At 45.4% G+C, this 20,562-nt stretch overlaps 1 protein-coding gene across 1 annotated transcript; it reads left to right on the top strand.

Annotated features, from left to right (window-relative positions):
• Positions 1 to 4,211: 4,211 nt before the first annotated feature.
• Positions 4,212 to 20,282, top strand: LOC144152518 (uncharacterized). The gene is made up of 4 exons (XM_077683811.1): positions 4,212 to 4,269; positions 12,886 to 13,039; positions 15,617 to 15,689; positions 19,781 to 20,282. The coding sequence occupies exons 2-4, from the start codon at positions 12,923 to 12,925 to the stop codon at positions 19,990 to 19,992; spliced, it is 402 nt and encodes a 133-aa protein (XP_077539937.1). The 5' UTR covers positions 4,212 to 4,269; positions 12,886 to 12,922; the 3' UTR covers positions 19,993 to 20,282.
• Positions 20,283 to 20,562: the final 280 nt, after the last annotated feature.

Raw genomic sequence — 20,562 nt, 5'->3', positions numbered from 1 at the left:
TCCTTATAGCGGACTCTCGTTCAGACCTGCAGCGACTCCTGGACATTTGCACCAAACACGCAGAACTGTTGGGGCTGAGGTTCAGTGCGCCGAAGTGTGCCATACTTCGCTGGGGGGACACGAGCACACTACCAGATGGAGAAGCGCTCACAGTGCAGGGGAAGCCTGTCCCTTTTGCAGCGACGTACCGGTACCTGGGTGTCGACTTGACCACCGATCCGGACTACTTGGCTGCACATGAGCGGGGGCTTCTTGGAAAGGCACTGCGCAGCCAGAACATCCTGAGGGCCCGAATCCTGTGGTCCTTCAACAGGGCGGAGGTTGTCAGGAGCCTCTGGAAGATGGTGCACGTCCCGGTGCTCACGTTTGCTAACGCAGTGCTTTGCCTGTCATCAGCCACCCGGGAGTACTTGGAGAGACGGCAAAGGGAGGTGGAACGACTGGCCCTGGGTGCCCACCGGTCGACACCAAATGAGGCAGTCCAAGGGGATGTAGGCTGGTCCTCCTTTGAGGCACGAGAGGCCGTGGCCAAGCTCGGTTTCGAGATCCGAGCATGCTCGCTGAGCAACACGCTCTGGGTACACCGGGTTCACCGCTGTATGCTGTTAGCAGGTGACGCCACAAGGTGGAAGAGACGGGTGCGAGCACTGGCCCAGAAGAATGAGGTGCCGCTACCGGTCCTAAATAGAATCAAGGAGACCAGCCTGAGCGGGAAACAGCTGCGGGAGCGAGTGGTAGCTGCGGAAACGAAAAGATGGGCGGACAGGGCCGTGGCGAAACCGTCTCTCCGTCTGTACGCGTCCCACAAACACAGCATCTCCCAGGAGCACTTTTACGACAACTTGCCAGGAAGTGCGATGCTGTTCGAAGCGCGGGCTGGGGTGCTAAGGACGCGGATGTGGAGACGGAAATGGGATGATGCGGAGGAGGTGATGTGTGCGGTGTGTGGTGAGGAAGAGGAGACTGCAGAACACATTGTGTTGCGGTGCGAACAATTGACTCCCTACCACCCTAGTGATACCACCATGGCGGAGGCGCTTGGCTTCGTTGCGCATCCCCCGCCAGGGGACACACTGGGCACGGGCGACACCACGGATGCGAGTGCAGCGCCACCGGGGCTCGTGACTGGTGATGTGGTGCCGAATCCGGTCAGCACTACGAAGCGCCGACTGGAGGAATGGAGAAGACGAGCCCGTTGCGCCCGTTAGCATGAGGAAAGGAGGCGACGAACAAAACTCTTGAGGCTAGGGCGCCGGGGGATTATATGCCCTCAGGAGTGTCCCCCCGATGCAAAGAGGCAGCCACCAAGCCATCATCATCATCATCAATTGTATACCGGAGTATAATAAATAAAACGTATGCTAGCGTAATGGCTCAGAGGCCCTGAGCTGCCCTATGCCACATGTTTAGAAGATTTTGAGGTATTTTGCACGCGTTACACCATCCATAAAGCACACGAAGTAGCGAATTTTCAAAGTATTTTTTCAAACACAAGCACACTCTCTTGTTTCTAAACATTATACCGTTAGAAGTAATTATCATATGCTTAATATGGCATAACCTAAATGTCGACAAACCATGAGGGCGTCACCCTACTTTCGCTTCAACATCCAACACAAAAGAGCTGATCTTGGCTCAGCTCAATTTCTCAGCGATAATATGCGATCGAGCGTTCCACCCTTTGCATGCATAGCCAATTTTTAATGAAAACTGAAAAGCGAACCAAAGTCTAGTTCTATAAGACCTTTGGCCGACCTACTTACCGAAAACGCATAGCCCATCATAGCGTAGAAATAAAGTAATTAATTAGGCGGTACTTGGCGAGTCCGCAAACACAAATTGCAAAGATTCTATTCGTTCTTTCTTGTCCACAATATGAATGGAATATCAAGTATACTCCCATGAGTCATGATTCCATGCCAAATGTCTAAGCCGCAAAGTCGACCATCACGGATTCCTTCAGTAAAAATTGCGGCTAATCCTTGCATGACCCACAATGCTCTCTCAAAGTATTTTTGTGCAATTTTTTTTTGTAGCCGCCCTTAAATCTCCCGTGTTTACAGCAAACATAGGTTTATCAAAAAGTTCATAAAGAACGTTTCTATTGTAATCGCCACCATTTCTTCGTGGACATCATGTTGAGGTTCTGAGCTACCCTATGCCACAATTTTAGCAGACTTTGGCGTTGTTTTGCACGCGTTGCACCATTCAGAAAGCACACGAAGTAGCGAATTTTCAAACTACTTTTTTAAACACAAGCACACACTCTCAGCCGATGAATAACTGCTTGCTGAATTCTACTATTGTGGATAATCCGCAAAAAATGTATTGACACTAAAAAAAACGAGAAATGTCCGAGAAAATATTTGTCAAACTTAGAAAAATCATCTTTCCGGCCCATATTCACCCCTAAATTCTGCATTGTTGGGCTCGTAGTAAAAATATCACATACAAGGAATTCACTAGTACAAAGCATCAAAGTTTATTTCAAAAAGTGTGATCGGGGCAGTTTTTTTTTTAGCAGAGAAACAAAATTTGAATTTTTACCCCGACACTTCCCCACGCTGTTCCACGGAGCGTCTTCTCTGCATAACATGCGCCTTCCTTCAAGAAAGACGCGCGAGCCAGCGGCTTCGTACTGCAACATTACCTTTTTTCTGCGACTGTATTTCCTAGCGTCAATACGGGGAAAAGGGATAGTTCGCGTGTTGGAGAGGAAAGTACAAGTGGAGCTAGCCGGGGTACGCCCATTCAATGAGTACGTGTAGAGTGAATATCAGACGTGCATTTACATTTAAAGCATCACTGTATGTTTTGCGTGGTGTATCTCTTATGTATGCCGAAAATTAGGAAGCGAAGAGTTGTTGGGTCATGGAGTGGAGCGAAATTATTCGCATGGGTTAGCGGCAGTCCATATGATCATGCTTTAAATGCACGTATGATGGCCAGCCAGCCGTTGACTCTACATGTACTCATAGAATGGACGCACGACCTGTAACTCCAGTTTGTACTCTTCCCTCCAACACGTGAACTATCACTTTTTCCCATATTGACGCTACGAAACATATTTGCAGGGAAAAGTAATCTTGCAGCGCCAAGCCCCTGGCTCACCCGTCTTTCATGAAGGAAGGCGCGTGCAATCCAGAGAAGACGCTCTGTGGAACAGCGCGGTGAGGTGCCGATGTACAAATTCAACACTTTTTTCTCTGCTAAAACACAAAATTTCCCGATTTAACTTCCTGAAATAAACTGCGATATGTACTAGGTAACACCTGTACTTGATATTTTTACTACGGGCATAACAATGCTAAATTTAGGAGTCAATATTGGCGGGAAAAAAGATTTTTCCATGTTTAACAAATGTTTTCTCGCACATTTCTCCCGTTTTGAGTGTCAATATATTTTTGCAGGCCCTCCACAAGGGTAAATTCAGTAAAAATTGCTTCATTGGTTTAGAGTATGCTTGTGTTTGCTAAAATCATTTGAAAATGCAATACTCCACGCCTTTTCTGAATGGCGTAACGCGTACAAAAGAACGCAGTCAAAAACGCGGAATAGGTTAGCGCAGGGCCACAACATGATGTCCAACTAAAAATCGTGGCGATTAAGAAAGAAATGATTTTTGTATGAATTTTTCACAGACCTACGCTTGCTGTAAACCCTGGAGATTAAAGGGCGGCTCCAGAGAGAAATAATGTTTTTCGGACAAAAATACTTTGAGGCAGCATGGTGAGTCATGCAAGAATGAGCCAATTTTTACTGAAGAAATTCGTGATGGTTGATTTTAGCACTGGGACTTTTGGCATGGAATGATGCCCCATCAAGGGAAAGACAGGCGAACACGACTCAAAACTGTCATTCGTTAAATGCGTACGTATACCAGTGCTGAAAACATGTGACCTGCCAAAGTGACTTGCATTTGTCAAATCTGGGAAAGTGCTGTTCTGGTTAGAGCTTTGTGCAATCAAGATGTGTATGACAGATTTAATAGGGGAGCCCTGCATTTCTATTTAGACAATCCGTGTAGATTTACTCTGCGCCAAAACGACACAGATGGCGGCGCAAGATACCATAACCCAAGCCCCACCATATATTGTGCTTTTGCAGCTGTGCGCGCCGAAAAAAGATCCCATGCAAAATAAAACTCAAAAGCCTCGGAAACAGTGACACCCCTATAGAAAAGATTTATATAAGTACGAAACAGGCGTGCCGTGGTTTCAAGTGGCTGTGACGCTACACAGGAAAACCATAGTCATTCTACCTAGAGAGGTAACTCTTCGCTTTCTGGCTTTCTTTGCCCTTGATGATCATTTTTAGCTCCGTGCCGATTTCCTGCAACAAAATGGGCCAGCACGCACAAAATCAAGCTTTAAGAATAATCACTTACAGAAATTTTTTTATGTAATGCGTTAACATTACTCCACAGATTTAATATTTTGTCAATTGCTGATGTACATAAATGTTCTCTTTGCGCCCTAACTTATCAATTTTATCAAGGAAACTTACCCATTCCGTTAATATCTAAAGATCAAAACCCGCATTTTGATAGCACCCAATTCTCACACCACAATTATCTTTTACCAAAATCTAGAACTAACTACGGCAAACTGACTGCGAACTTTTTGGCAACTTCATTCTGGAATTCAATACCCCCAACCATTAAATCATCTTCTTCAATTCACTCTTTTAAGAGGCAGCTTCGCCGGATTATTTTGGCATAACGCTTGTTATTATGTACTTGTATATGTGGTATGTAGATGAATATCCCCTTTTATGAACCTTTTTGCATAGTACTTTTGATTTTTAGTAACAGTATTTGGCTTGATTGCGTAATCATGTTCGTTGTGTTTTTTAGGATTGTTACTGCTGTTAACCACGTTAGGTGTACTTTTCGTTTGTGCTTGTTGGTGGGAGGTCTCTCCCCAGTCTGTGACTATGGGACCTCCTAGAGTTATTTATGCACTGTACCATTTTAACTGAAACAATAAACTGAAACTGAAACTGAAATTGAAGGCAGAACCAACATGCTCACGAGCACGCTCCAAGGCGATTAATAGGCAGTTTTCAGTTATTTGAATCAATTTCCTTACATGGCAGCTGTTGCTTGCTTCACGATTCAAAATTCACCAAGTTCAAGTCTGACTGTGCACATGTTGCGCATAACAATGAACTGTGTGTGTGCTGATTGGCAACGTGCTGCTCGACCATATGACACTTTCATCAAAACGTTTTGTCACGCTCGTTTTGGACGAATTCTTCTATTAAGTGGCCCTTAGAAAATAAAATCTTTGTTAAAGGTACTCTGAAGGAAAATTATGAAAGCTTCTCGCGGGACAATGGTCTATTTTAGCTCAGGAAATGTCTTGATTGTTTATTTAATGTAACCCAAAAGATATATTATGTCATATTCCGGTAAAAAGGGGCCATACTTAAAATTTTTGTTACTTTCATTTTATTTCCTTTCAAAAATTAAGACTTTCATTACTTAGAGGCACATATACAATTTCTTGTTTGCCTGGTACTAGTCAATTGTTAAGCCCGCTCATGGTTGAATTTAGACTCGCACCTGGTGGTTGTGCTGCAATTGCTGACACCAAGAAATCTCCGTCAAGAATATGATACCAAAATATGTACCTATGGACACCTTTTCTCTGGCATAACTGCGCAAAAGTGGGCCAAATGAGCTCAGACATCACGCATGCAATGCAGACTTTATTTTGCTGAAGCACTCAGGTAACTTTGGAAGCGTTTGTAACCAACTTCAGGGCACCAATAACTGGTTCACATATATATAGACCCTTGTATGTTTAGTATCAACAGCTTTTCAAATTACCGCCTGAGTAATAAGTTACCGCAGTCAAATTCCTAACTTATGTATTTAGGTCCGTTCACGGTGCGTTAGCACATATTTGGTTAGCTATTAAGGTGAAACGTGTTTCTTCCCGCTGCCATGATGTGACGTGTGCCCTAATCTGATGGTCTGTTATATTCTCAAACTTACTTGCTTTAATTACACGATCAACCCTGTAGAAGCTATTTTGAAATAATTATCATCCTTTTATCTCACTTCCTGATGTGCAGAAGATCAAATGGTTAGCCGCAAGATCATATGGCTAACACATGGTTAGCCGCAAGATTTATTGTGTTGGGATAGGGAATAGAACAAAGCATTTGACAGTCTGGCAGGAAGCAATTCTGTGCTGTCAGGGAATTCTTTTTCATGCCATACAGGTTAATTGGCCTGAGCTCAAAAGAATTCTGACTTTTGTCTTTTTAATAATTGTTGACACGAACATATATATGAAATGGAGCGCTTTGACTCAGCAATAATGTGAGCCGAGGACATATGCCGGGGGGATAATAATTTTAAAGGTTTTATGACAGGGTACACCTGCGTTCATTGAAGTTACAGGTTCATCTGTGCAGTCCCTGTATAAAGTTAGGAACGATTCCAAAAAAATAACAGACCTAACAAACCTTTTGAACTTTAGAGAGAACAGGGTGCCTTAGATTGCTCATTCGAACAGTGTTTACCACATTCACGTACTCAGTTTAGGGCCAAGTGGTCGCACAGGGCCCACAAGAAGTGCAAAGAACACAAAGGCTTTCATGACTGTAATCAGGGAGTCGAACCGGAATTTTTTCTGGTTCGGTTCAGGTTCGGGTTCAAGCCCTTCAGTTTCGGGTTCAAGCCTTTCGGGTTTAGTTCCGGGTTCCGTTCGAAAGTACCATTCTGTTCCGGTTTCAACTGGTTTGAACCAGTTCAAGCGGGTTCTAACGGGTTCGGAGAAATGAACAAGAGTTCTTTGTGTTTTTTTTTAGTGCTGTGTTTTTGTTACACCTTGAAGTCGCTACAAAAAACAAATTCTTACTTTGCGCAAATGCTTTGACTTGGCAAACTTGAATGTTTTCCATGTGAGGTCAACGATTACGACACTAATTCAATCAAAATAATAGGTTGGCAGGGACACTTAAGCCTGCTTATGTCTGTTACTCCTCACTATTTGGGTTAAGCTTTTATCTTTGTTTCCGCCAGTTTATTTTCTCATAATTTGTTTAGATCATTTACACCATTGAATTTCATTTTATTCTGGCGTATAAACCTGCTATTTCATACCCCGCAGTCGTTTCGTTGAGGAAACAAAAACAATGGCTGACCATTAGAATATACCCCCTAACGCGAAATTTGAGCGCAGCGCGAACTGAAGTCCTCTCAGCGACTAGGCATAGCTGCTGCATCTCCAGAAGTTATCGTTTCATCAGCGAATGAGCGGTGGGCGCGCTATTCTCTGTCGTTATAACGTAACGCGTTTAACAAAGAAACCGCATAACCAAATATATCCACGCATATTCAGGCTCTGACGACTAACTCATAGCACAAACCAGAGACATGTACCTCCCGATAGGACCCAAGATCGAACTACCTCCGTACATGGGTCACCCCAACAGCGAGATGGACAGGGACATAACTGAAACCGAGGTCCGATTGGCGATTCGCAAACTTAGGTCGAATTCCGCCCCAGGTCCTGACCCCATTTCGAACCAGGCTCTACGAAACTTGAACGATTTCTCAATCACCGCAATCACTGCTTTTCTCGACACATGCTGGAGAACGGGGAGAATTCCGGAAACGTGGAAGCATGCCAACGTTATTCTAATCCCAAAGCCAAACAAACCACTCACAATCGAACACCTCCGCCCCATTTCCCTCACGTCGTGCTTAGCAAAACTCATGGAACATGTAATCCTAGCCCGGCTCACAACACACATTTAGGACACGGAACAATTCCCGCATACAATGATTGGTTTCAGACTTGGTCTCTCAACTCAAGATATACTCATACAGCTATCAGAACAAATTATCAAACCACCCACCGGCCTAGACACATCGGTAATACTGGCCCTGGACCTGACAAAAGCATTTGACAACGTCTCGCACGAGGCCATAATGTCGGGTCTGGGATCGGTCAATCCGGGTGAGACAACCTACAATTACATTAGGGACCTTTTGTCACACCGGACAGCCGCCTTATATCTAGATAGCTTTGTCTCAGACACATTCCCGCTAGGCAGTCGTAGCGCTCCGCAAGGAGCCGTACTCTCACCATTACTCATTAACCTTGCAATCACAGACATCCAGAAGAAACTAGCACAGATCCCCCACCTCTACCACAGCCTCTACGCTGACGATATCACCCTCTGGATGAACCGGGGGAGTGTTGGGCACATCGAAGAAACACTTCAAACAGGCATAGAAGTAGTGGTGGAGGAGGCCAGGAGGGCGGGTTTGGCCTGCTCTCCGGCCAAGTCTGAGCTACTTGTCACTCCCCCGAACCATAGAAAACGGCTCCAATCCAGCATCCAACTTCACATTGAAGGTAGAGAGATCCCATAAGGTCCCATTCCTCAAAGTACGGCTCATGAACCAAACCATGGTCTGCTCAAGAGGGTCACCACTAGAAACTCAGGTTTGACCGAGCAGAACAGGGTTCGCCTAATCCAAGCCTTCGTCGTAAACATAATAGTTTACTCGATTCCATACCCAAAACTAACAGCTCCTGAAACCAACAAAATTGACGTCCTCATTAGATGTGCCTACACGGCACCACTACGTCTTCCCCCCGGCACGTCCACAGCCAAACTGGAAGGGTTAGGCCTCCAAAGCAAGGCCAGCGAACTGGTTGAAGCTCACCTAAAGGGACAATATGAACGCCTCGCTCGCACACCCACAAGGAGACACATACTAAGCAAACTAGAAATAGGATATCACGCACTATATCAGGACGCGAAAGCAATTCCCCCTAGTATTCACTCTCATGTTGTAGCCAGACCCCTACCCCGCAACATGCACTTCACGTACCACTCCGAGCGCAGGAAACAACGAGCCCGCGCCCTGCACAAGAAGCAAGAAGTATAAAAATGATCCACAAGTCATGTACGTCGATGCAGCAGAGTACAGGCACAAAGAGGCTTTCACCGCAATCGCCGTTCAAAATTACCCCAACGCCAGCATGCTCTATTCTGTAAAAGTCCGAACGCCCATCCCAGAACCCGGTGGAAGAGGCAGCAATGGCGCTCGCCCATTCACTCACCCCCACGCCCGCAACAATCATTACAGATTCTAAAACTGCTTTCCAAAATTTTGCCGCTGGACGCATATCCGCAGCGGCGTTCACAATTTTGCTCAGAAACCCACCGCAATCCCCAGTACAACTGATCTGGACCCCAGCGCATTCTGGGCTCGAGAGAAACGAGGCGGCCCATGAACTAGCCCGAAGATTTACTATCCGGACTGGGCCGAACCCGTATCCTTACCACGTAGCCCGGTCCGCGCGGGACCGTCTGATCGGTTTTCATGATATAACCACCTACTACCTCCTTTCCCGCCGGATCTATCCTGGGACACAAAAATCACTCACATTAGAGCAAAAACACGTCCGGCGCCAACTCCAGACGGGTGTCATTCCTTATCCGGCCACAATGACCCATGTCCATCCCAGGCTCTATCCAACCTCGGCGTGCCCCTCATGTGGCGCCCATGCCAACCTGGCCCACATGATGTGGGCATACCCCCAGGACCCTTTTCCCGAAATCCCCTCTGAGGAGAGGTGGGAGGCCTCGCTTCGCAGCCCTGACCCGGACCTACAGGTCCGCCTGGTCAAGAGGGCGGAAGAGGTCGCCGGAAGGCACCAGCCGACGGCCACCACGGGACCACCAACCTAAGTCAAGGCGAAGACGTCCACGAGGAGGCAGGCCTTCAGCCCGTTACCCACCACCACCATTCGGACTTCGATTCTCTTCGAGACCCTTCCTCAAAATAAAGTTTAACTCTCTTTCTCTCGCCGAAGAGCATGTATCGCGCGGCCTCGGCATAACATCCTCCCCCTCACACTTTCTCCATACTTTCCTCTTCCACTTTCTGCTCGGCCTATCTTCGATGGCCTCTTCGTTCTCCCGGTTATAACAATGACGACGCTGAAGGGCTACGCGAAACCACAGGAGCGGGTGCTTAAGTGCTGTGCTCTTCGCTGCGGTGCCGCCTTGTGGAGATGGTGCCACCTCGTCTCCACATTATGCACCCTCGTGACAGTCTTCTGGCAAGCAGGCATGTATCCTTCTGGCCAGGGGGCAGCTCCCCGGTGCCGCCAACGCAACCCCCCTTCCCCTCCACATTGTCGCATCCTGTCTGAAAATTATGCCAATGGAGAGCCTCCCTGCAGGCTGCCCGTTGCCCGGTCAGTCCACTACGTAGACGACCCTTTTGTCCACCATCGCTTTTTGGTAGCATCGAGTGTGACCGTAGTGCGGCTTCGCGAACCCAACCCCCATACTTGGTGGCTTGTCACAGGCTGCCCCTCGTTTCCAAATGACACGTCCCCACCGGAAACTTCTACTGGCAAACAGGCAGGCAGACAGGCAGTTTGGTGGCAAACGGACAGCCTCTTTGGAGAAATAGGCAGCTTCTCTGGGTAGCAAAGAGCCAGCGCGGCCGCCATCTTCATTGGTAAAATCCAATGTCGACACATGTACGCGCGAACGCACACGTATTTTCGCACAGTGAAGCAAAAAATCACATTTTAAGAAAACTGGTTGGTCTCCTACGATTTTATGTTCCTGTACTTCCAACGGTGGTTTAGCTCTAACACGAGATCATTAGCAGTGTTACAAGTCGAAAACTACCGGCGTCGGAGGTGGCCTCCACCTGCGAAGCGTGGCAAGTTGCGTTTTGATCGATTTCATTTTCCCCACCTTCCACGTGGTAACAAACCGCCCAGAAGGAAACAATGACTGAAATGACTGAAGGAAGGAACACCGACGACTGAAACTTACTAGTGACACTTCAGGGACAGGTGACATGGAGTGGGTTCTAGCAAATGTAGCAGCTTAGTGAATTCACAAGCGGTAGTGAAGCACCCTTCATTCCCCGAAAACTACAGATTTAGCGGAAGTAACACTGGTAATGGTAATACCAGAGTAAACGGAGACAATTGCTAGGACAGAATTTTGGAGGAACAAAAATTTAAAGAAATATAAAAATGTATTTTCACAAACATAGTCAGAAAAGATCAAGTACATGGGTTTATACCTTTCTCCCAAGGACGGAAGAATAAGCGGAAAGCTTCCACGAAAGAAGGTTGGAAGTACCTATAAAAATAGCGCCAATGGACTAAATCTCCAGTACACTTTCTTTTTTCGACCAAAACCTTATAGCGAGGTAAACGCACTTCATCGCCATACTGGTATATGTGTTTACATCTTTGGTGAAAAGAAACAAAAGAAAACTTAAAAGGAATGCAAAATTTCAACGTTTTCGCTACTCATAGCCATCTTTGGTTGCAAAGAACTCACAGTCTACACAAGCAGCATGAGAATCCTACGCATTAGGAGCTAACTTTCTTAATTTTTGCAGATCTTTTTTTTTTCAGCTTTGTTACTTCCTAGAGTCCTACGTCATAAGTGAATCCCTGTTAATACGGACTTCACGGGGTGAGAGAAATTGTCCAAATTAACCGAGCATCCGAATTATGGCGGCGACCGAATTATGGCGAGTATGGTCATAACACCCAAATAATGCTTTCGATGTCACCACACCTTTATTTTTTTATGTTAGTCACTGTCGCTTGCTGAGAACACAAAAGTGTTGGCTCTTGCTTTCTGATGAATTTACGACTTGTGGGTTCACTCGTTTTTTCTTCCCTCGTTCTGGCAAATGTTTTAAATACGCTTCCCACATGCGCTCTCCTTTCGATTTTGCGAGATCAAAATTACCTTGACAGGAATCTTGACGTGCCGTGGTCGAGGGTACTCTCACAGATGCTGGTGATGTGGTGCCAATATAGCGGGATCTGCCTCCAGGTCTCCACGCGCAGAAGTCTCGATATTTTTCTTGCGGTCTTATCGGTTGGCGCGACTTGACCCAGAATTCCTGCAAGCACCGGTGCAGTCAGCCCGTTCGACAGGGCGTATGTTAGGGTGCGTGTTCGATGCCTTGCTTCGTCGATTGCGTCCACGAAAAAGTAAACACTTTGAAGGGGTGGGACATTGCGGACGTTGCAAGTTTGCGCCTCGTCCCAGTCCTTTTAGCGTTCTATTCGTCTGTATACTTAATGCAATTCAGTATGAAGCATAACCAACTATCCCCATTCTACGTTCTTTTGTAAATAACTGTCTATTCGAACCAGAATAAGTGGAAGATGTGGATTTATTGTTGATGATGTGCTTGAGGGCCTCCAAAAGGTGGCACGGGTGCATGATAATCACAAACGCATTTTAAAATTTACACAGTAATAAATACCATGTGCACAGGAACCATGAAGAAGTCATGATATGCTGCGTCATGATATGATAAGAAGTCAGGATAATATACGTTTAATTTAGGCTATTCCGAAAACAAAACAAAACTGCAGGAGATGGACAGTATCTAACGCAAACTGGTAGCTTCTAATGTTCTGAAGTTCTACGTATATACGTAGAACTTTACAATAAATTCAGGGTTATAAGAAGACAACCTGATGGGTCATGGATCTACAGACTATGCATAAAATTTGGTCGTGTTGTGAGGGGAGTGCTAAAAATATTTCCAGACGCGAGGCAGAGCAAGATGATCAAAAACTAGAAATTACGGTTTTGAAGCCCTCGAACCGGTTCGGAACGGTTCCTTCGGTTCGTTCCGGTTCGAGTTCAGCTTCGAAATGGCGGAAAAAATAGGGGCTCGGGTCGCGTGCGGTTCCGGGCAAACATTCGAGTTCGGTTTCGGTTTTCGGTTCGGTTCCGGTTCTGGTTCGACACCCTGAGTGTAATTTAAGCGAAATTTGACGTATGATTTTGGGCACTAGCTCCGAAATATTCATAACTAAAATTTGAGGCCAAGTTTTTGCTTACAAGTTTTCAGAACGCCACTGAGGGGTCGCAATCGCCAAGGATGCCGCACATCATAGCCGTTGCAATGCTTGGCTTTCTCCTGACGGCGGTTGCTGTCAAGTCTGAGTATCCTGGTGCAAGCGTAAAAGGACAACAGAACCTGCCAAACAGCATCGAGGTACGTTGTGACACCTTTATATTTTGCCATTTTTACCCATCCGGTCTGCTTACAAAACTTATCAGTTTGATACTGCAAAGTTGAAAATCTTCAAGTCGTGGCTGTACTTTAAAGACCCCTCCCACTTCGAAACTGGTTTTAGTTGCAGCAAAAATTAAGTGAAATAGGGAAGTCGGCAGCCGATGTTGTGCACATACGTTAAAATGTTTGTATCCACTTTTTATTTTGTTTATAGACATGGATACAAAAATCTTAATCCAGTGCATTCTGTTTTCAGGGGTGATCTCTTTTTTTCCCTTAGGAATGTTCCTTCCTGGTTTTTAATTAGAATCCCCATTCTTTTGTCTACACCACAGCGTATGTCTCAGAACGGAAGCCAAAGTACTCTACGCCAACCAATGTCTACGTTTCGCCCTACCTAATTGTTTTCCGAAGAGAACACAATGCCCTAGAGAGCAAACAATAGGTGTATGTTTACATTACCTAACACTTCAGATTTCAACTCGATTTCACGTGGTTAAAAGACAAAAAATCCTTCGTCAAGCAATAAAACGAACGCGTTAAAACGGAGTTCAATTAAAGAATTTGTTTACGATTTGCAATGCCTTGGAATAAAATTCTGGATTATTGTGTCAGATGCTAGAATGTTACGGCTCGGTTTGTCGGTTTTTCGGGCCATTTATTTTGTTAGTTGTAATACCCCTTCGCCGGGTTCCCCTGAAACCAAAACTAAGAAAGGACACAAATTGAGATGTTTTAATGTATTTCTGTACACCTCTTTCAATTTTATTTTAAGCATTTTTCCCACAACGCTGAGACCAAATGTTTACAGGTTTCTAAACGTTTTTTTTAAATAAAACCGCTATTTTTACATAGTAGCGAGAACAACTATTGACGACAAGAGGAGTTGAAGTAGTGTGGTCCGCCTCACCACACTACCACCAAAGAAGAAAGGAGACTAAAAGAAAGACCACACTAAAAGAAAAATGAAGAACGCGCTGCCTTCCGCACTATCTAGGCGAATATCGGCAGTGGCAAATAGTTACAACCTAAAAACAACCGTGAATGTCTTCAAAACAACTTACCAATTCAAAGATTTTAAAAGCAGAGCTGCTTAATCTCTTAGTTTCGCCGTGGAGCCTTAACAGAACGCTCAGCACAGCCTAGCAGACGTGAGCGTGCCACTCGTGGAGAGCACGCGGCGTCATCCAGGCTTGCGCGTGGGCATGCGCCAAGTGAGGAGATCGGAAAATAATACCAGAAAAAATGCCGAGTTCGCGTACGCGTACACATCATACTGAGCGCTAGGCTTCGGCCAGCTCCGCCATCGTTAACACGCTCCCCAGCGTTCGCGGCGTCGGGTACTCTTCTACTCGCCAGTTCCCGTGCCATCATTCCTGAAGTGGGCAACAGAGACGCAGAGTATGCGAAGCCGGTTACTGCGGGTTCTAGCACGTGCTAATGCGGTTCATAATTGGAGAGGTGCAAAAGCCTGCAGACAACGCGGTCCGAGCATTCCAGTCATCGAGGACTTTCAGGAGCAAGCTCTGAAATCTATGACTTGAAGCAGCCAGGTCTCCGACGGAGGGAGACTGTACGCCAGCACAGCTATTTCTCCAGCGTTGCACCACAAACTCGAGCTGTGCAGATTTCTTTGTCTTCGGTGTTCTGTTTGCCCCATCTTGCAGTGGCTTCGGTGATTACCTTGTCAGCGACTCCTCGGACTGATCAAGGACGGTGTTTGCAAGCGGTAGTGATGGTATGCAGTGATGGCGTAGAGGGCCTTAGAAGACGGGGAACATATGTGTTGGCATATGCCTTTTGGTTGGCTTAAGATTAGATTATTCAAACTAAATGACTAATCTGACTAACACGCAACGTCGCAACTAAAACTAAAATGGAGTCCTTCTTCGGAATAGTTCAAACATTCTGCTGGTTGCGTTGTCCGAAATGCATGGCGGCCTATAGCTTGCAACGCACTTTTCAGGGCCTTGTCGGCAACACCTAGCTGCACCTACAAATTAGTCCAATTGCGTAACACAGCAACAATATGTATAAAACAATTAGTCTTTTGTGGTCTACGTTCGGTACGTAGCACGAAGAATTTGGGCATAAATTCTATGTATTTATTGCACCTACGTATACCTTAGTTCGTTCAACGCGTGAACAACATTTGTTTGAAGAATAAATGGCCTAAAATATGTCTTATTGTTACTTTCCTTGACAAACAACTAAATCCAAGTGAAGGGAGAAGTCGATATATTCGAAAATATTGGCAGCTGCATGGGCGTCGGCAGGATTTTGTCTCCAGGGGGCAACCTGTTGCATCGCGGGGAATAAGAGGGGCATAGGTAAGTGCTGGTTCGCTAGAGAGGGGAAGTGCCCCTTTTTCGACCCCTGCCGACGCGCATGGCCGGCTGGAGACGCTACGAATATTGCATAACTGTGAGCGCTGCAAAAAAAGATACCTCAGCGCATTAGCACACAAAACGATCGCTCTTCCAATCCTTTTTTAAAATTTTTCAACTTACAGTGGTTCATATCCCTCTCTAATGGAATGCATATATTTTGGTTCAGGATACTGGCAGACAAGATACAACTGGGCTTCCTAGCACTCAAGGAACCGGGAACGTATACGTCACCCAACCAAGTAAGAACAAGCGTCTTTGTAATGAGGGTTCGCATTGCCTCAAAAACCACGAGTATACTTACTGATACTGTCATCGGCCCCATAACGCTTTTAAACATATCATTGTGAAACATTAGCTGTAATTTTTGGTCCGCCGTATAAATCGTTCGTAAACGCAGCCATGACTAAAAGTAAACCACATGCAAGTTGCCAAGAAACTTCGGTTTATATGTTGAATTGCGTGAGGGTATTTTGATGTTGCAGCCAAATGGGAATTGGCGTGAAGGTTGTAAGCTTCTGACAAATGCTGTCAACAACTCGGGGCAATCCACCTTAGTGGATATCTTGTTATGTTAATAATGGCCCTTTACAGCAAAGGGGCCATGAAAACAAAATACAAGTTTGGTTTTTTAAAACGACAGCTTTGTCCGGAAAACAAGGACAAATTTTATCGCGAAGTTCAAACAACTAATCGAGTTGAGAAAAAGAAAACAAGGAGAGACGCTTCTTCAGTCACTTTCTAGCTATTCATTCATGACGCCACAAAATATTGTTTGTGAGATGGGTGGCCGCGAATCTATTGCCGACATATGCTACTGCCAAAAACCGCGACGAGTTGATCGTTGTGGGGTTTTCAGTTCCGTTTGACTGTATCGATTGATTGCTAATGTGCAAGCAACACACAGATAACTATGCCTTCAGTGAGCCGCCACGCGAAGTTTGCGCGAACTTTCCATTGCGATACCAATATCACCAGGAAGCTACTGCATTATTCACATGCCAGTTAACTAAGTGTTATGTGCCTTCTGGTGCCCCAAACATTCGCGCTTGCGTGACACCAAAGCCCTGCCGACTTTCCTCAAAAATACAGGACTCGACCAGTGTCACTAAACAGTTCCGTGCAAGCATTTGCATCATCTTCGCATTCGTCTTATCTTTCATTATCATCATCACCACCAGCCTATCTACGCCCAAAGCCGGGCAAAGGCCTCTCCAATTATCCCTATCCTGTGATAACTGCGACCAATTTCTCCCGCATACTTTTTGATCTCATATACCCATCGAACTTTCTGCCACCCCTGCAACGCTTGCTTTCTCTAGTGATCCACTCTGTTACCCTTAATCACGAATGGTTATCTTGCCTTCGCCTTACAAGCCCTGCCCACGTCCATTTTTTTTATTTCTAATAATATGTCCTTAACACGCGTTCGTTCCCTGACCCACTCCACTTTCTTCTTGTCCCTCAATGTTACACCTATCATCTACCGTTCCGTTCCTCGCTCAGTCGTCCTCAATTTTAGTTGAACCCTCTTAGTGAGCCTCCATGTTTCTGCCCCGTAGGTGAGTACCGGTAAGATGCAACTGTCATGCCCTTTCTTCTTCAAGGACAATGGTAGGCTGGCATTCATTATCTAGGAATGCCAGCTTTATGCACTCCACCCAATTCTTATCTTTGTAATTATCTCTGCCTGGTGGTTGGGACCCGGAGTCACAACTTGTCCTAAGTAGATATGCTCGCACACCACTTCCACTGCCTCGCCACCTATCTCAACCCGCTGTGCTTTGTCGAGGTTATCGATCATTACTTTAGTTTTCTGCATATTTCAGGCCGACAGTTCCACTCTGCTAGTCCATTGCAGAAAGCATGCTTTGCAATTCGTCGCCCGAGTTACCTAGCAAGGCAACGTAATCAGCAATTCTGAGGTTACTCAGGTATTCTCCATTAATCCTTACTCTCACCTGTTCCCAATCCAATGTTCTGAATACTTCTTGTAAACATGCTGTGTATTCACAGCATGTTTATAAGAAGTACATTGGATAGATTGTGTCTCCTTGTCTGACGCCCTTCCTTATAGGTATTTTACTGCTCTCCTTATGGAGGTTGATGGTAGCTGTGGACCTATTGTAAATATCCTCTAGTATTTTTGCATAATGCTCATCCACATTCTGGTTCCGGGATGCCTCAATGACTGCTGAGGTTTGGACAGAGTCAAATGCTCTCTCGTAATCTCTGAAGGCTATATATAGGGGTTCAGTATACTCAGCGCACTTCTCTATCACCTCATTGATTGTGTGAATAGCCTTTACGGAACCTTGCTTGTTCTTTTCGTTCACTAAAATCTAAGGTGGCAGAAATTTTGTTAGCGATTACCTTGGGAAGTACCTAGTAGACGACTGACAGTAAGCTTATCGGCCTGTAATTTTTCAAGTCCTTCATGTCACCTTTCTGATGGATTAGAATAATGTTCGCGTTCTTGCAAGATTCCGGTGCACTCGCGGTCATTAGGCATTGCGTATACAGGTTTGCCAGTTTTCCAAGAACAATTTCCCCGCCATTCTTCAAGAGGCCTGCTGTTATCTGATCCTCACCAGGTGTTTTGCCTCCTTCCATTTCTTTCAAAGCCTTCCTTACTTCTTCTGTCGCTACTGGTGGTATGTCTATCTCCTCTGAACTACTTCCTCGTTCGGCATTATTGTGGATGTCCGGGATACCATACAGATCTCTATAGAACTTTTTCGGCTAAAATGACTATTTTATCCCTATTTGTGATGTCATTGCCTTGCTTGTCTTTAAGTGCAAACATCTGATTTTTCCCCATGCCAAAACGCCTCTTCACTGCTTTCAGGCGGCCTCCGTTCTTTACAGAATATTCACTCCTCTCCGTATTACGCCTCCGCATGCCAGCTGTCTTACGCCTATTGATTAACTTCCAAAGCTCCGCTAGTTCTATTCTGTCAGCTGGGGTGGAGATAGTCATGGTTTGCCGTTTCTAATTAGATCTTTCGTCTCCTCTTTCATTATCATCAGTTGTCTGATCATGTCACGTAGCAAACCAGCAGTCTCTCCCAGGATAGCCTCGTCAGTATCTAAAGACTGGTCTCTCACTCTTTCATTGTCTCTGTCTCTCTCTCTCTCTTTATCTCACTCTCTCTGTCCTGCGATATAGGCAGCCTCAACGACCACACAAGTCTTCTGGCTTCTATACAAAAACACAACGCGATTTTTGTCAAGCAAACGCTGGTATCCACGGGATTGACAATTACATGCATTGAAGTGCGAGCGCTTGTCAGAGCGTGACGCGATTTCACGGTCGCCGAGCCATGTTTTCACCAATCGCAAGCTTTTACCGCTGTACAGGCGTCTGTGCGTGGTCGATATACTGTATTCCACCGCAACTTAACAGGGCACTGACATAGGCACGTGTTTCATGCGCGACCGCCCGCACTCACAACGTGACTCACCACCCGTCCATTCCTCATGAGGGCCAACACCGGAAATCCAAACAGGCGCAGTAGACATGACATCCAAGTCACAGTGCTTGGTCACTTCTTTTAAGCAGTGCAATGTACTATGCGCATAATGGTTGGTTGGTTACAGCCATAAGAATGGCACGTAAACACTCTTGGGGATAGGCCAATTCTGATTGTGGTCTCATGGTTGAAGGAGCTGACCAATTAAAACTAAGGGAAAATAGGAGTGGGCGAATAGTAGGTAAAGTGATGCTACCAATCTTGAACCTAACAAAAGTTAATACTGCACTACCACGAGCTATTATAATAAACGATTCGTTTTTTTCAGGTGCAAGAAGACGCACAGATTTAACCAAGCTTCTCGCAAAAAACAAATGACAAGTTATCAGAAACCCACCGTTGTTAAGTGCACCTATATTCTGTATAATGCCCTTAATTCTAATAGAGCGAGGACAAGGTTCTTAAACGACTGAATTGACACCCGATAGAGCGATATCACTTCTAGAAGTTTTAGAATGGCCTGATTCAAAGTTTACGGCGAGGCTTAGGTGACCATCGGAAAATGAACAAAAGTGAACGGTGGAAATACAACGCTTTTTAACATCACACAACCATTTTTTGCGATTCTTTGACTTTGGCCTGTGTTTTAGCGTGGGTGAAGTACTATACATCCTAAAAAAATCGGACGAAATGTATTGATCAAAAGTCTGTACGAATTGATGCCCAACATAACGTGCATGTTTCTAATTTTGCGCAAAGAATAATGCCCCAATGTTCAAAAGACTGGAAATGTACGTTAAGTATGTTGAATACGCAAATTTGTCAGCTCATTATTTCGTACCTAAATAATGCCTTTCCAGGTCTCACGCCCAGGAGCGACTCAACTCCATCTTTGGGATCCCCGGATCCGCTGCAGCAGCTGCTTATGGACCACCAGAAAAAAAGGGACGAGCTAGTTCAGTCGTACACTGAGCAGATGACCCAGCTACAAACGAAGCTGGATCAAGAACTGCAAAAACTTTCAGAAGACCTCAAAGCCGCCATGACTCTCTTGTGGGTTGAGGGGAAGTAGTAAACGCCACCAAGGTTAACTTTGCCAACCGGCAGAGACCACTACGCTAAAATCAAGTGTTAGCCCCGATAACATGGCTTGCCCGATTGGAATTCCTACTTCTGTTTTCCTAACGTGCCAGCTTCGGCGGCAAAAAAAATTGTGGGAGAGTATACCCCGCCAGAAAGGTTTCATTCTTCTAGATTTACCACTCCGGCATCAATATTTCAGGGTCGATTTTCTTTTATATTCGACCCACTTTTTGCACGCTGGTTAATGAAGTCCTTTAATAAAGAAAAAATGAACCCCAATACGTTGCATACAAATTAAAATATTCCAGGAAACCACATACGCGATGAATCTTGATTATTCTAATATGTTCCATACTAACTTGCGAATCTTAAACGGGACAATAATGCATTGACAGAAGTTGCTTTGGTCGTCCTACAAGAAACTTGAATCACAAAAACAACCCGACGTACACAAAAATACCTGAAACGAAGCTACCTGCCGTTCGCAACTTCTTTCTGGTAAAGCGTCTTTAAATGCGCACTGGACGTCCACGACACCAGGGGAAAAATCGGTCTCTCC

Source organism: Haemaphysalis longicornis, unplaced genomic scaffold (assembly GCF_048455015.1).
Source record: "Haemaphysalis longicornis isolate Haplotype H1 unplaced genomic scaffold, Haemaphysalis longicornis Haplotype H1 scaffold_9, whole genome shotgun sequence".
Classification (NCBI taxonomy): Eukaryota; Metazoa; Arthropoda; class Arachnida; order Ixodida; family Ixodidae; genus Haemaphysalis; species Haemaphysalis longicornis.
The sequence above is the reverse complement of the archived record's forward strand: the minus strand, read 5'-3'. Positions and strand labels throughout refer to the sequence as shown.

Excerpts from the sequence above, each read along its gene's own strand:
- LOC144152518 (XM_077683811.1), top strand. The coding sequence starts at position 12,923 with ATGCCGCACATCATAGCCGTTGCAATGCTTGGCTTTCTCCTGACGGCG. Across the intron at positions 13,040-15,616 it reads ACCTGCCAAACAGCATCGAG|GATACTGGCAGACAAGATAC; the intron begins GTACGTTGTGAC and ends ATTTTGGTTCAG. Across the intron at positions 15,690-19,780 it reads CGTATACGTCACCCAACCAA|GTCTCACGCCCAGGAGCGAC; the intron begins GTAAGAACAAGC and ends ATGCCTTTCCAG.